The sequence below is a fragment of the Triplophysa rosa genome, linkage group LG11 (assembly GCF_024868665.1).
Source record: "Triplophysa rosa linkage group LG11, Trosa_1v2, whole genome shotgun sequence".
NCBI classification, from domain to species: Eukaryota; Metazoa; Chordata; class Actinopteri; order Cypriniformes; family Nemacheilidae; genus Triplophysa; species Triplophysa rosa.
The window spans coordinates 9,958,811-9,975,989 of NC_079900.1; the positions used below are offsets into that span (position 1 = coordinate 9,958,811).

General features: G+C 41.7%; 2 protein-coding genes across 8 annotated transcripts in view; one reads left to right on the plus strand and one right to left on the minus strand.

Annotated features, from left to right (window-relative positions):
• Positions 1 to 33: 33 nt before the first annotated feature.
• Positions 34 to 13,022, minus strand: atf7ip2 (activating transcription factor 7 interacting protein 2). Of its 7 annotated transcripts, none has more exons than XM_057345152.1 (12): positions 11,213 to 12,517; positions 4,465 to 4,556; positions 4,252 to 4,383; positions 3,993 to 4,079; positions 3,789 to 3,871; positions 1,840 to 1,877; positions 1,696 to 1,754; positions 1,503 to 1,545; positions 1,360 to 1,406; positions 1,215 to 1,281; positions 985 to 1,037; positions 34 to 899 (listed from the first exon to the last, which is right to left on the minus strand). In XM_057345152.1, the coding sequence occupies exons 1-12, from the start codon at positions 11,388 to 11,390 to the stop codon at positions 483 to 485; spliced, it is 1,296 nt and encodes a 431-aa protein (XP_057201135.1). In that variant the 5' UTR covers positions 11,391 to 12,517; the 3' UTR covers positions 34 to 482. The 7 variants fall into 7 exon arrangements, with proteins under 7 accessions (XP_057201135.1, XP_057201136.1, XP_057201137.1 ...); XM_057345153.1 differs by having other exon boundaries at positions 985 to 1,034; positions 11,213 to 12,516; XM_057345154.1 differs by having other exon boundaries at positions 34 to 884; positions 11,213 to 12,509.
• Positions 13,023 to 15,273: 2,251 nt separating this feature from the next.
• grin2aa (glutamate receptor, ionotropic, N-methyl D-aspartate 2A, a) overlaps positions 15,274 to 17,179 on the plus strand; it is a 132,288-nt gene continuing 130,382 nt past the window's right edge. The window contains exon 1 of the mRNA XM_057346461.1: positions 15,274 to 15,570. The gene's annotated coding sequence lies outside the window, so the exon portion shown is untranslated. The remainder of the gene's footprint in view (positions 15,571 to 17,179) is intronic.

A 17,179-nucleotide genomic window follows, 5' to 3' on the forward strand; every position in this document is an offset into this window, starting at 1 on the left:
TGATGGCTTCTTTTGGTTACACTGCAGACCAACACGGTTGTTCTTTTTAAAACACTTTTATTGACTTAACAGTTCACACTGGATTTGGGTGAACATTATAGCTGAACATTCTCATTTCATCCATTTTTACCAACATGAATGCAGTCAACGTGAACAAATGGTGCCTGTATGGTTTTTATGGTCTTTTTGGCTAGTAACTGCTGTTTGGCGCACATATTACCAAAGAATTCTTATTATAAATGCTAGGGGAAAATACAATCAGGTATTTCATTGCCATTACATATAACCTTAAAAACGAATACTAGGTGGCAGCTTTCATATTTTATTTAGGATATTTGAAATAACACACCAAAGAACAAAACGCCTTCAACTTGATGTTAAAAAATGAACACACCTTCCCATTTCAGTGTAAACAGGCACATTCATCATCTGTGAATCGGCCTTCAGAGTGTTTACACCCCATCAGAGAAGCATTGGCAAAATCAAGTCTGTCCTGCTCCAACACTATGTATGTCACTGTATGGCCCGTAACGGCCAAATATATCCTTCCCCACGACAATGAAACACAGTCTTTTATCGCCTTTGCAGTCAGAGACCTTGCAGGCCATAGGGAGAGGCATGGCTTTGATCACACCAAGGCATTTCCATGCTGAAAAGGTGCCATTTTTTTGTTCATTGGCAACATAAATGTAGTAGCGATCCATCTCGGCAGCGTGGGGATCTTTCACGTCTACATTCCAAGCGATGCCTATTTCTCTCACGCGTCCAATTCGTGCTAATTTCACTATTGGCTTCTGTGGCAAGTTATGACTGGCAGCTGCAAGTGGAAGCTCCTTGGGAAACGGGGTATCTGGGAAAGGACTGAGTTTGGAGTGCCAGTCCTCCTGCAAAGAAAAAAACTGCATGTTTTGAAATGGTACAACAAATGTATTGATATAAAGACTGAAGACTTTTAGGTGTAATAGCACATAACACCACACATACCTCATCCAGCTGACCTGAAGAACTGTCTTCCTCCTTAACACATTGACTTTCTGCTGAGGCAGAAAAGATTACAGACCAGTCAATTAATCAATCTTAGACATTCTACCAAATGATTTTGTATAAAAACAACTTGATTCTTCTACCCTATAATCTTGCAAAACATGCGTGTTGTTTACAGTTAGTAATGACTGGACATATACTTGATGGTATTAAAATGATATACGGCATACCTTTTATAGGAGTGGGTGGTTTGCTGGAGGGTTTAGGCTGTTCTGAAACTTCCATTTTTTGTTGGGACTAAGCAAGACACAAATGTGAACGAACAACCCTGACACACAGTGGACACTTACAACTGACTATGTATATGATGGCTACCTGATCTGACGGTTCTGTAACCAGAGTTTCTTCACACGGTTTACCTGCTGTAACAGAACAAACATATCATTCTAACCACACAGCAAGTAAAATAATTGTATTGCTTAAACATATATTTCATTCTAATTGATGGATATATATACCGCTGCCATCTTCTGTGAGGTCAACAACCTGTTTCTTGGACCGCTGAAGTAATGACAGAAAATAAGGAATTAATGTAAATTCTGTCATTATTTACTTATCCTTGTGTTGTTTTAAGTGGGAGTAAATGATGATTCGGGTGAATAATCCCTTTAAAGAAAATGCCAATTAAAAAGACAATGACATAAACATTACCACACTCTCCCAGAACCCCTTTCTTGGTCTTCTTAAAGCAGCTATATCACAGTCATTATCTGTCATTGAAGAAAAATAATGTCATATCAAATCTACATGAATTTAACATGGTTATTTCTGTACTATTAATAATGATCACAGCACCTGCTGGGGACACAGAACATCCACTGCTGACTGAACCTCTGGGGAAACAAATGCTTATTGAATATTAAACTATTTTACGGTGAACAGTATTGACAATATAATTAAGCAGATGCTTAGAATCAGAGACAGCTTTAATCATTGGTGTAAATCAGTCTGCTTTGCTGGCCTTGAAACACAAACATTCAGCAGATGAGAATCTTTCCAAAGAAGCACACAAGTTTATAGGGCTGCAACAGCCACACACAAAACTAAATGCCATTCTGCATGCAGCATGAAAAGAAAGCGCAACAAAACGTCCAAAGGGACCACTGCTTTCCCTCTGCTAACACTTTATACGGCTGGGCAACTAATGGCGCCTTTCCACTGCATACTACTGCACGGTACGGGGGGTTTTCCACTGGGTACAGTACCTAGTGCCTGATACTTTTTTTAGTACCACCTCGGTTGAGGTTCCAAGCGTACTGTACCGATACCAAAATGTGACGTGTTAACACAGAGATCACTGATTGGGCAGAGAGAATGTGGATTTGCAACACATGAATAGGCATTTTAATACGTAATATTGGCATTTCATTATATGCTTCGTGACGGTAATATAGAGACTCAGACCCTTAACACAATGTTAAATGCTACATTAGCTTACCCTCATGTGCCATCGAGCCAACCAAATGATCGTTGTCTGCTCTTTGCTGTAAGATTTCCCCAACTCTCGTTTTTTTATAGCAGTATTTTGTTTTGCTGCCATCCGCCATCGATATGCTCCATATATCTCGTGTGTTTATGTCTCATTCACAATGATGTTACGGCAGTAGACACGGCGCAACTGATGGCGCTTTTCCACTGCATGGTACCGTCAGGTTAAGTACGTTTCAGCTCGGTACAGCTCACTCCACTTCGGGTCAGTTTGCTTATCCACTGCAGTTTAGTACTGCTTCAAAGTGGGTGGGATTATAAACTTATCGTCATAGTTGCGCCACCTCTACTGCCGTAGCATCATCGTAAACGCGACACAAACAAACGCACACACAGGAGTAATGGAACATATCGATGGCGGATGGGAGCAAAACAAAATACTGCTAAAAATACCAGAGAGTTTGGGAAATCTACAGCAAAGAGCAGACAACGATCATTTGGTTTGCTCGATGGCGCACGAGAGTAAACTAATCTTGCATTTAGCATTGCGTTAAGGGTCTCAATCTCTATATTACAGTCACAAAGCATATAACGAAATGCTATATTACGCATTAAAATGCCTATTCTTGTGTTGCAAATCCAATGACGCTGGTAATGAGTCTCTCTGCCCAATCAGTGATCTGTGTGTAAACACGTCACATTTTGGTATCGGTACGCTTGGAACCTCAACCGAGGTGGTACTAAAAAAAAAGTATCAGGTACTAGGTACTGTACCCAGTGGAAAATCCCCCAAAAGTGAGCTGTACCGCGATGCAGTGGACAAGCACCATAAGTTTATAATCCCCACCCACGTTGAAGCAGTACTAAACTGCTGTGGAAAAGCAAACTGAGCCGAAGTGAAGTGAGCTGTACCGAGCAGTCGCACTAAACCCGACGGTACCATGCAGTGGAAAAGTGCCATAACATACTGAATATGATTCTCAATATGCTCTTAAAAAGCTTACGTGTAAATGGATTCTTTCAAGGATTTAACATCCACAGCCAACAGCTGCGACTCACTGGCTCTATGTAGTTATTTTCCCAACGCAGGCTGACAGAAGCAAGTCTATGGCATAAAAGTGTGGCCTGAAAATCTTATCAAAAACATTTACTAGGACTTATTTACTAGCTTATCTCAGGCCTTAACACTTGGCAGTACAAGTAAAAAATTAAACACCGAAATCCTTTTAAGTAACCACCAATTCATCTCACTGGCACCAATGATGTTGATGTTGATGATGAATCTCCAATAAATACAACTAAATTTTGTAGAATACCTGGACATGCGGCTGATGGGTTCAGCGCCAGAGATGAATCGCAGTGGCTGTCCAGGGGCGGCAGTTGAACTTGATGAGAGAGACTAATGGCAAGGCGGCACAACAGTTGTGCGAAAATACAAAAAATGATCAAAGTCAGCATCGTGAACAACACTACAATCATTAAGATTTGGTTTTACAGAGAAAGATTAATCTACCTCATACCTGATTCTGAAAAATCCCCAAAGATCTGAGTTTTCTGATATATGTGAATACCGCATCTCCCCTCCGTTTTATCTTCAATATGTGTGCCTGAAATAAAAAGAGGATTGATCTGAACCGGATAAAGTGGTTGTGTTTGATATGGTGCTTCTGGTATCTGCCAAGAACTATAATCATACAGACAGTCTAATACACACTGATCATTCAACATGGAAATGACACATGAAACATTTACAAGAAAATTTGAATTCTGATCACACACTTCTAGTTTCTTGATCCTTGCATCGTATCTGGGTTCATTCTTCACCTCCCCAATTCTCTCCATCAGATCCTTCATCCTGTGGTCAGACAGCTCGACTGCATTCTTAACCTTTTCTGAAATAATCTTTTCAACCTATCAAAGAACAAGTTACAGAAAATAACATCTTACTCATGTTGTTCCGTGACTGTGAGAGACTGTAAAATACCAACTTGCCTCTGTTCGAGGGAGCTTGTTTCCTCGCTGCCCACAATCTTGAGCCAAGTGTAATGTTTCAGAGTCATCTTCGTGTCTACTCCTCTTCATTCCTAATAAAACAACACTTAATTACATAATAATAAAGAAAGTTGATTTAATTACTTTAAATAAATGTCATCATTTAAAATTATATTTTAGTGTAAACCATTCACTCTGTGAAACGAGCTGAACATTACAGCTACGTTGCTACTTAAAACATATATACGAAAATAAATAAATTTAATGAAACAATATTTCTTATGATGGTAACATTAACCTGAAAACGTAATAGAAATTCATCTATATTTAAAACATACTTTCAAGAAAATATCAGCTAACGTTACCACATAAACACCACCGTTGTTCTTGCCCTGTACAAGGTAACGTTAACGCTTTTTTTAAATGGCTGCTGCATGTAACACGTCTTTCGTGAGAAAAAGGGGATAGCTCACCAACCCAAAGCAACTTGGTTGCATATATCAAGAAAACTCACAAACAGTGTCCCTCAGAAACGGATTTATTCCTCGGAGCACACGGCAAACCTCCGTGGGAAACGTGTCACTTAACAAAACTAAGATTAAAATAATAAAAATGAAAATGGAGCATCAGACTCCCACCGGCATACATGCGGGGTGCAGTTTTGGCGCAAGACAATCTCGCACATGCGCACATACACAAAAGGTAAAAAAAAGGAACATAGGCAAATTGCTCTTAAAGGGCCCACACCTTATACCACTCGTTACAGATTTCCCCCCCCCAAAAAAAAGGCTGCCCTCAGCCGCACACAGCAAACACTTAACAACCCCCATACATGATAAAGTCGAAAAGCTACAGGGCAGGGAGAAAACACAATGTACAACCAGCACAAGCATACATGTTTGTAAAGAGTACATCATTACAGCAACATAGTAGATAAGGGTGACTGTAACAAAAACATGAATAAAGTACCATGAATGAACAAAGAACAACAGCGATTAACACTATCGAAAAACCCCGTTTTATCTTACATATCACTACTACAACTCAAATCTTTGTGTGTGATATGGGTTGGTCCACTTATTCACTGACCAATCAGATGTAACCCTTGGAACATTCCTCCGTCTCAGTGCATAATGACCCTGATTAGAGGTGGTAGGGAAGGGCTCAGCTTCAATTGGGTTGGGTGGAGAGTCCTGTAGGTTGACAAACAGGTGGCCAGGCAGAATTTCTTCAAAATTATCACCTGAATGTGCATTTGAAGTTTCGTGGTCAGCACAAACCACAAGGTTAGAATCATTGGAACAGTCCACTTCAGAATAGGGATGGGCGATATTATATCGTTTGCGATATACCGGTAGAAATTCCCCACACGATAGGAATTAGTCTTCCCGCGATATAAACGATAAATTCTAGTTGATGACGTATTTCTTTGTGAGACCCATTCACAGCTCATATGTGAAGCGAAAACGGGTATAGCGGAGGGCGGACGTGAAGCTGAGAAAGAGTTTGCACTAAAGCTCTAAATCTCGTTTAGGTTGGCACTGTAGATGCATCCGAGTTAATGTTTAGTTTCACTTTCGTTTTATTTAATTCGTTTGTTAAGTAGTCGTTGATAGTCATAATGCGTTACACCACAACATTTAGTTTGGCTAAAAGTATTTATTTAAACATTCGTTAGATGTTATGCGCGCGTGCACAAATAGTTTAGTATGATTTCTTGCCTGTTATATACAGGATGAACGGAGCGTCCTGTGCGCAGCTCACGCCCACATGTGCTTTCATAGCGACACAGCGCGCACAGCACTGCTGCCTGTTCACATACAGTACACATGCGAGTTTGTGTTACGTTATTTTAAATACGTTTATGAGCGTATAAAAGCATGGATTATTTAATTAGATTTCTTTTATCCGCATTTCTCTGTTCTCTTTCTGTAGCGCGAGTCATAGACAGATTCAGTGTATGTTGCTGTGAGAAGAGAAGGTTCACACAGTTCAAGAGAGAGTGATTGACAGCGTGATGCGATCGATCGTTTCCACCCAACAATAGAATATATACAGTTTTAGGTATGACATGATGTGTTTATTGAGCTTTAGTTCATTTAACTTTTCTTTACTACAACCTTTTGAAGTCGAATCTCACTATTACATTTTATATTTACAAAAATACTGTAGGTATATTTTAGGAGCTGTTTGATTTGGGGTAAGTTTTACTTTTTGACAATATTTGTTTTTCTGAGGGTCTAGACTACATGCAGCTACTATCACTTGACGCAAAAAACAGCGGTGGATGACGTTATGGATATATCGTCATTTTTATCGTTATCGCAAGAAATACCAGGAATTATCGTGATAGAGTTTTAGGGCCATATCGCCCATCCCTACTTCAGAACCAAAGTCCTCATTACAAGAAAGTGAAATGACATCACTGTGGGAACCTGTTTTAGGCACGGCTGAGTCCCAAATGTGAAATGGCTGCAGATTCACCACATGGAAAACACCAGCATCCTCTGCAGTATTCACATTGGTAAGTCTGTAATTTACACTGGATAATTTCTTAGAAACACGAAATGGCCCAGCATATACTGGAGCCAACTTGGCTGTAAAGTTCGCTTCAGCAACAGATTTGGGGTGGGTCTTAACTCTCACCAAGTCTCCCACAGCATATGCAACTGTGCATCTTTTCTTGTCGTAGTAATGTTTCCTTTTTGCATGGCTTGCCTTCAGCGCAGCCCTGGCATGATCATGAGCATCCTGCAGCGAGGCTCTCAAGCTTTCAGGATAAGGTATCTCAGGGTCATCAACTCCCACAGAATTCGGTTGTGTTATCAGGTCAAGCGGCGTCTCTAACTCACGACCGTATAACATCATTGCTGGAGAAAGACCTGTGCTCTCATGGTGGGCCGTTCGAAGTGCGAAACAAATTTGCGGGAGATACCTGTCCCATGAAGAGTGTTTGTCCCCAACGTAAGCACGAATGGCAGTTTTAAGTGTGCGGTTCACCCTTTCGGTGGCATTAGTTTGCGGGTGGTACGCTGTCGTAAGTCGATGTTCAGTGCCAAGAGCAGCGACCACATGCTCAAAGAGATTGCTCACAAATGGGGTGCCACGATCAGATATAAGGTATGTTGGGGCACCGTGGCGGGCAAAGACTTCACCAAGAAACTTACTCGCTGCCACCTGAGCAGTTGCAGACCGCACTGCACTCACTTCCACCCATTTCGAGAAGTAGTCGACAAAGACAATCAAATATTCATTGCCGTTTTGTGTACGAGGAAGTGGGCCGACAAAATCCACTCCAGTGTATTCCCAAGGTTCTGCAGGTTCAATTGGGATCATCAACCCAGCAGGTTTTCTTTGGCTCGGCTTAGTTTTCTGGCACACAGGGCATGAAACGACGTATCTCTTAATGTCTGTCACCATTTTTGGCCAAAATAACCTTTGTTTGAGCCTGGCCAGCGTTTTCGTCACACCAAGATGGCCAGCTGTCGTATGGTCATGGTAATACTTGAGCACCGTAGGCCGCATGGCTGTCGGTACAAAAAGCTTAAGCTGCTTCATAGGATGCAAACCACAAGCTGCCTTAGGGTCCTTGAAATAAAGCAGACCATCCTGAATGACATGATCTTCATCCGTAACGCCCCCTTCAAGATTTCGGAGCAGAATGCCAACCACCAGATCATCAATCTGCATTTGCCTCACTTGAGCTCTGTCAGTTACCATGACTGAGGAGAGACTTCTCAGGTCCAAACCTCCTATGACTGCATGAGCTGGCAGAATGTCAATGGGATCAGAACTGTGTGGCATTGGGTTGCGTGACAGTGCGTCGGGTACACTGTTTCTAACACCTGGCTTGTGGACGATGGAGAAATCAAAATCCTGTAGACGTAAAGACCACCTCGCTAGTCGTCCAGAAGGGTTGGGTCGACTCATCAGCCACTTCAGACTATTATGGTCCGTATAGACAGTCACATGTAGGCCTTCGACATAAGGTCTGAAATGTTCGAGAGCCCAAATCACTCCCAAACACTCTTTTTCAGGAGTCGAGTACGGCCTTTCTGATTTGTGCAGTGTTCTGCTTGCAAAAGCAACAGCAACGTCTCACCCCATGTCATCTTTTTGCATCAGCGCTGCGCCAAGGCCCAATTCACAAGCATCAGTATGGACGAAAAACGGGCGTGTGAAATCAGGGAAGCACAGAATAGGCTCAGATGTGAGACAATGTTTCAGAAAATCCATTGCACCTTGACAATCATTGTCCCAACTGAAAAGAGTTTCCTTTCTGGTGAGTTTAAAAAGTGGCTCTGCTTTTCGTGCGTAATTAGGGATGAACCGCCTGTAATAGCCGGTAAGGCCAATAAATCCCCTCACTTGTTTTACATCCCTAGGCGTCTTGAACTCTGTCACTGCCTCAACCTTCTTCGGGTCTGGAGTAATACCATCAGGTGTGACACGATAGCCAAGGAAGACAAGCTCATTCAAACAGAACTGACATTTGCTTAACTTGAGGGAAAGGCCAGCTGACTCAAGCCTGGACAAGACTTCTCGAAGGTCCGCCAAATGCTGCTCAAAGGTTGGGGATGCAATGACGATGTCATCAAGATAGACTGCACAGCACTTATAAGTCAGGCCAGCAAGGACATTGTTCATTACTCTCTGAAATGTGGCAGGTGCGTTACAGAGTCCAAAGGGAAGAACTTTGAATTGAAACAAGCCACAGTGTGATATGAAAGCGGTTTTTGGTCTCGAATGCTCCTCCACAGACACCTGCCAGTACCCTCGAGAGAGGTCAAGGGTGGTAAGATATCGTCCTCGAGCCAAGAAGTCTAAAGATTCATCAATCCTGGGAAGTGGGTAAGAATCCTTTATTGTTAGATTATTAAGGCCTCTGTAATCAACACAGAACCTAGGGTCACCACATGGCTTTTTGACAATTACAACAGGCGCAGCCCATGGACTCGAAGACGGTTCAATGATGTTTTGCTCCAGCATCATCCGAATCTGTTCCTCAATTAACTGTTTCTTCGCTGGTGAGGTGCGGTACGGTGGGAGGTGAACAGGTTTAGCATCACCTGTATTAATTACGTGCTCTGCCAAAGAGGTGTGACCTAAGTGTCCGTCGAACATGCTCCAGAAGTCTTTAAGGAGATCCATTAATTGCCCTTTATGTGCACTTTGCAGACAAGCCAGTTCAACCTTCTCCTCCAAGGCAGACGGGCAGACATTCAGGAACATCAGGCTTTCAGCTTCAGGAGCCTCAATCCACTCAGCTAGAGCCTCACATGGGTTAGAGGTATTTTCACCCAGCGTTACTGTTCGTGACGGAATATGAATGCTCACAGATGCACGTAGCATGAAATCCATCCCCAAGATAAGAGGAGAAGAAAGGTCGGGAATAATGACAAAACGGTGGTAGAAAGTTTGTCCTTGGAAACCAATGTTCAACCACACAATGCCAGAAGGACTACAAGCAGTGTTGTTTGCAAGCTGAATTGGTGGCGATGTCCACGGCTGAACTTTTCCAGGATTTTTCACAACATCAGAAATCATGGTAGTGCGTACCGCCGAAATTGAGGCGCCAGTATCCAATGCTGCATCGACAGCTTTGTTATAGAGGTTCACTTTAACAATGAACGGTGTATTCCAAAATGAAGAAGATGCATGGTCCTCCACATGGCCCAGGACAAATGGCTCAGGTGGGGACGTAAAACGAGGTTGAGGCACGTTTATCTTCTGGGAGGAGGATTGCCTCTGTGGAACTTCCTCCCCCCTCTGAAGTTTACCTTCTGCCGAACCGAGAATTGGTTTTGCTCTTCACTGTTAGTACACTGTGGAGCCTTCTCATTTTGGTCTGGCAGTTGTGGTTCAGTTAAAGTGCGACTAGGCTTGTTTTCTGTAGCCACAAAAGACTGATACTCAAGGTTACAGTTTGGGCAGTTTCTAGAAGTAAAACCAGGTGTCAAACATTTGTAGCAGTACACCTCTCTCACTTGTTTGCTTTTCTGCACCACTGGTTCGCTATGGCTGTCAGGACCAAGAGCTACATGCAGTTCATGGGCACGCATTAAGAGATCAATAACTGACACGATCTGTGTGCCATACAATGCCACTCTGTAGCGTTCAAGGGCATGCTTGCAGATAAGATCAATTTGTTTCTGTTCAGGAGGCGGAGTTTTAAGCTTCTTGAATTCTGACAACAAGTGTGCTACAAAAGTCAGAAAAGGTTCACCTGGGGCTTGTACACGGTCCAGGATACCCCTTAAGACACGTTCTTGGTTATCAGGTGGAAGAAATACAGTCTTGAATAGATTACAGAATTGTGTCCAAGAAGTAACATGCGAACTCAGTACTGCAAACCATTCTCTTGGCTCCTTAGCTAGAAAGCGCGGTAGTTCAAGCAGAATTTGTGTGTCACTGAGACCCAAAGAAACTCTATATGCATTTACAAGCATCAGCCAGTCATCAGGTTGAACTTTCCCATCACCCATGAATACTGGGGGCTCCAATCTAGATTGTTGCAAGACTGATGCTAGAGTTCTTGTTGCATTGTTCAGATCAAGAGAGCTTTGGGTTAAACCTGGCACATTTCCAGTTCTGTCACATGCCTCAGCTGCCAAGGACTGGAGATCCTGCTGCATTTGAACTGTAGATGCACGACCATATGGTGTGGAGGAAGCAACAGGCATGACCTGTGAAGGTAACTGAGTTGTAGCAGGGACATTTAGGTCTTGTGTACAGCGGTCGATGATACCTCTCTGAAGATCAAGAGATTCTTTCAGGCACCTTCGCAGCATCATCACCTCATCTTTAAGTGACTCCATCTGTGCTTCCAGGCATTCAACAGATTTTGGCACACTCCACCTGGGTGGGCACTCAAAGGGTTTAGATTGGTCAGTTAGATAAGTCATTTTGCCAACCCGTTTGGCCATTATAACAAAATCAATTGACACTGTATCAAAATACTGTGAACTTCAAAAGCAATGAATCAGAACAAAATTATTTACAAACGATTCAAATTTGCATTACTTTCAGTGCACAAAATAGGCAATTATTAAATGGAATCGAATGCCCTTTGGGAGAAATAAATTGTAAATATAATCAACAAATGTGATATAACAAAGATCCCAGGGAAACAATAGTGACAACAGATCCCTTATCACAAAACTTAAAACGTTACGTTCAGAGTCCATCAATTAAAGCATTTTCTCATGTTCAGTCTTTATTTTTTTTATTATTATTTTTTTGAGGCTGAGAAAGTCAGCCAGTTCGAAGCACAACGCAATGGCTCCCCACTGCAGTTCAAAACAACAGGAAATAATCCAATTCAAGAAAGAAAAAAAAAATCTCGAGTTTAATTTGACCAGTTCAAAGCACCTTCAGTTCCGTAAATGGACGTAACGTTAGTGGGCGTAGAATGATATCCACGCGAACGGCGTCAAAGTTAAAAAAAAAATTCACAAACTTTAATCCACTTCAACACACATTAAACCAACCTCCGCGTCGCAGCAAATCCATCGAAAAGTGACGAAAAGTCGTTCGCCTTAGCAACACAAAATGTCCGCCAGCATCGAGCAGGCCCCACAGCCTCAGACTTTCGGGCTGGGACTTACAGCATTGTCTTAAGCGTTGTCCGTCACATACAGTCGTTGTATCCGTGTAAAACCGCTCCGTGCATCAAAGGCCAGATACAAAATGTTCGGGGGCCACTTGTAACACGTCTTTCGTGAGAAAAAGGGGATAGCTCACCAACCCAAAGCAACTTGGTTGCATACAGCAAGAAAACTCACAAACAGTGTCCCTCAGAAACGGATTTATTCCTCGGAGCACACGGCAAACCTCCGTGGGAAACGTGTCACTTAACAAAACTAAGATTAAAATAATAAAAATGAAAATGGAGCATCAGACTCCCACCGGCATACATGCGGGGTGCAGTTTTGGCGCAAGACAATCTCGCACATGCGCACATACACAAAAGGTAAAAAAAGGAACATAGGCAAATTGCTCTTAAAGTGCCCACACCTTATACCACTCGTTACATGCACTGCGTCACTTCCGGCTCCCCTCACAGTGTAACTGTATATAAATACAGAAACGGTGCTTTCAAGTAATAAACGCCACCAAAACAAGATAACTGAAACATTTTTTGTTTTACAACCCACAATTATGAATCAGGTGCTACGACTGTTTCTACTGACAACCGCAGCTAATGTCGATCGACGCAAAGACGTTGATGTTTATCGTCCTGGTTCAAAAATGACGGTGGAAAAGTTTCACTAAGGTACATCCGAATGACTTACTAAATCACCAAATCAAGTGGAAGTTGCTTTATGATGGCCAAACAGACGGAGTGAGCCATGTGTATGCTCCGTTTCACAGGACAACAGATGCAACCGTGCAGTGCGTGTGACAAACTCAAAACAGAGCCCACTAATATGATCAGTAACACAACATAATATCGACAAAAGACTTACCTTTTAGCTGTTTGCTCTACAAATTCAGAAATAGACTGCCGCGAGCCAGTGGTTGGCTAATGTGGGAAGTCGCTGTCGAAGTGTTTCCTGTCTGTTTAAAGAATATAAGTCCCGCTAGAGTTCAGCGGGAAGAGAACACAGCGGTCATAGTTAAATTTAAGAAGGATAAAACATGTTTATCTGCTTCATGGTGTTTAGGTTAGAGCAGAGTTTTTAACTTTTACATTGGCTATTTGGGGCATGTAGGTTTTACTTTTGTAATGTTTTCTGGTTTTACTGTTATTGTTTAGTTATTATATTCACATATATTCATTTTTTATATCCAGTATTAAAAATATTAAAAGTATTAATTCTTAAAAATACTAAATAACGCTAACCAGATCATTACGCAATGTTCTTCCAAAAAGTTGCAATTGTCATTAAAATGTTCAGACTTTTACAAATTATTAATTTCTTTACTGCCATCCAAGGGTCTATTTTTAAGTTTTTTTCTTTCTATTCAAACGGCTCGGAATGGTCTGAATTTTCATCACATGAACTGCTCATCTCAGTTTTACCATAGGTCCATTAACATTTCAAGAAACCCATTCACATTGACCCTTCGAAGGATGAAGCGCCACCCTGCGTTCAGAGGTATTGTTGCACCCTCTTGAGGTAGTAACACATTTCCAGAGAGAGGTTTGCTTAAAACCTTTTCCCTTTTTTAAATCAACTTTCTTTAAAGGCGCTGTGCATTCATTATTACCTTTTTACTGACAGAGACATAGTCACTAAACTTGACCACCCCTCCCCTCTAACTTGCTTAAATTTAACAGAGATTCCTGTGTGTTGTGTGTGTGAGAGAGTTTGTGGAAGTTATGAGGGGAGAGGGTTGCACAGCCTTGACGTAACTGCTCACATTTAGTTTGTTTTGCAGGAACGTTCACTTTCCCTGCATTCCTGCATGATTCTATACTCGGCACCACATAGATGATACAGTATTAGGGTGAAATGCAAAGCCCTTAGGGAAAACTGAGAGCTTGAACTATAGCTTGATTTTTCTTCCCACTAAACATGAGCTAGGGCTGAGTCAGTGTCCAGAAAATAAGGGCCAGTATGATGGTTGGAGGAAATAGACCAAATAGAAGGAAGAGTGGAGAAATGCTTGGTGGCCATTTTTTCTATTTGACACGAAGAGCTAAAATAGAAATGTGATGTGCTAATAAGAATCTCGGATAAGAACTTTAAAGGCAGGTGAAGCAAGTTCTATCATCAGCCATGTGCTGCACATGCAGGAGCACTCTGTTAATGAGTGAATCGTGTTCCTTACAATTGCACAAAAAAATGAGAAAATGGTCCTCCTGTCCAATTCGAAAAAGGGGTTGGGAGCTGGGGATGTGGAGAGTGCTTTCGGTGGTGACATTCCAGGAGCAAACCCGTGTTCTCCGCAACAGTGATTTGGCACAGCAGGGTTCTTTCCACAGAATCCTGTGACATCACATAAGGAGCTTTCCTATGAGTCACGACTGTGTGTTTTGAATGCTCTGAATCATATAATATAGAACAGTGCAGGTCACATTTACTCAAGAATGGTTCACAGCTTGCTGGGATGCCAAAACAAAGAGGATGTGTAGCATTATACAGTATTTCTGAAAGGGAGCATACCATGTTGGGAAAAGCTTTATTACATATCCATCAATAGATTAATAAAACAAGAATACACCACTCATATACACGGAAACGGAAACGGAAAGGTTTCGGCACATAGCAAACGTTGCAGAATGGATAACTGACATGTTCTTTCCCTCATCTCAAGAAGTAATAAAGAAATTGAGATCATGATTTGACCATTTAGTCACCGATCTGATAAGAATGATTTGTGTCAGAGACGCCTCTATTGTAGCGAGCCCTGATGTCCGCGCACCGCTCGCTACATGTGGATGTGAATGATGCGCGCTCGCTGGGTTCCGCAGAGTTTCAAACAAACGCTCGTACGTCACCGAGAGGCAATCCCTCACCGAAATGACTCAAATCATTGACAAACGCCGCAAAAGATTAAAAGCTCCACAAAACGAACAGAGGTAATGCAGGTCGATAATCCATATCATAAAGTCGCACTGAGTTCATAAATGTCAAATCTTTTAACTTTGAAGGCATGTGTAAGTTAACACAAGTGGCATTTAAACACGTTTGCTTGAGAACCACCCCAAGTTGAATCTGATTCGGGGACATTTGCATTGAAATGTAGCAACTGCTCTCTTCTTAGGGGGTGCCTTGCTCAGAAACAGGGTGTAATACTCATTTTCACCTTAAGGATGTCTTACTGACGGCATCCCTCAGTTCGAGAGAGGCTGTGGGGAAAGAGGACCGAGAGTCTGTCCTGTGGTCCTGCTGCAGAACTGCCTTTATCTAATTTCTTGCGGATTCAGTTACCAAGCGAGCACGTCTCTCGGTTGCGTTTAAGAGCGCGATGCGAGGAAGACTCATGGATAAATCATGAACACGCAAACCGTTGGATTAATTTGATTCATATGGTTCTGGGGTTGAAGTTAAAGGGATTCGGAATAATTGTTCATATTTCCAACCTGGCTGGGGAGAGGAGGACTGTTGCAATGTCACCCCGTTCAACATTTTTGGAGCTTTGTGGAAGAGGGAAGCTGTGAGTATAGTGTATCTATATTTTTTTCTTCGTTAAAATTTGCTTGGTCCAAAGGTGGTGCATTTTACGCATGTGATCTCCAAAAGCAAAGGACATATGCACGCAACGTGTTAAAATTTTGTCCTTCTCTTTTTACATTTACTACTGTTTTTTACATTTACTATACTGTTTAAATTGATACGATGCAGGAAAACGCATTTCACTCTGCATCACTGGGATGCGCGAACATCAGAAGCATAAACCGAGGCAAAGAGAATGTGTTACTTTACAACCGCGCGACAAGGGGTTTTTAAAACCATCACATCCGAACGATAAGTTGGTTTGTATTAAGTTATGTTAAACAACACCTCCTCGTTTTACATGTATGAAAACTCGTGTCATAATCATGTGAGTGCTCTCTGAGGATTTCTTCTCTTGACGGATAAAACGAGACAATTGACTAATAAGCGGGTCAAAAAGACAGAATACAGTGAAAGAAAGACAGGTGTATTACACGGGAAGGGCTTTAAATGAGAGATGATGTGTCTGTTGTTTCTGTAGCCTATATGTAACAGATGAATGCGGATTTTGATCCGGTTGTTGATCCAACTTCGAACAGCCACTTTTCTTGTTAAAAGATTACTCTGTTTTTGTTAGGCCAATATATTTTTTTAGTACAAGAAGTGCTTCACTTCTTTTTTTTAGTCACGACGTGTACTAATACGATTTTAAGCTGCTTCTATTGTAAAGTTCCCACGTATTTCCTAAAAATATTATTCTGTACAAAAGTGAGGTTCACCGTTCCATCTGAGAACGCAAAGCGCGCGGGACGCGTCAACAGGGGGCGCACTTGCATAATGGTCGTTTTGGGGAAATTAATGAGGTATCGGAAGAAATATTCATCTAGATATAGTTCCCAGTGTTAAGATCTTAGTCACGTTGTAGGAACACTGATATCGCATTTGACTAAAATAGCAAATCAGGGGAGTTTTTTTTCATCCAAACATACAAATTTAAATCTCTCTCTCTCTCTCTCTCTCTCTTCAATTATAAAGATGATATAAATGCAAAATATAATAGTCAAACCAAAGACATACCCTCTAGTCAAAGTGTGCGTGCAGTTTCAGATCCACATTAATTAATTTTTTGCCACGTATAGCCTATTCATGATTATATTCACGTGACGTGAATTAAAAATAAAGAATTTCTGCGTTTACCCTTAAAATAGTAATATAGTTAATAAATCAACTGCAAAGCTAAATATAAGTATGAATGCTTCAAAGTTCTGTGTGTAAATGCTAACTCTCTGACACAATGAAGCGTAAATTACGTCACACACAGCGTGGTGTTTTCACCCAGATTCACTCAGCTGCATTGAAACGAACCAATGCTTACGTTCCTGTTTCACTGCTCTACTGATTTCTTAGTCAATCAGACGAAACTACAAATCTAGCTTGCTTTTAGCTTGTCCTACATAATGATGTTAATGATGCATTATTCTCTTCATGAATGGTAGACTGCTCCGTATGTTATTCCCTGCAATTTTATGTCTTGCATGCTGGCCACAGTAGCAGAGCCTGTAAGCCTCCTCTTTCTCAGTCAGACTCTTCATGTGATGATGTCAGCTCCA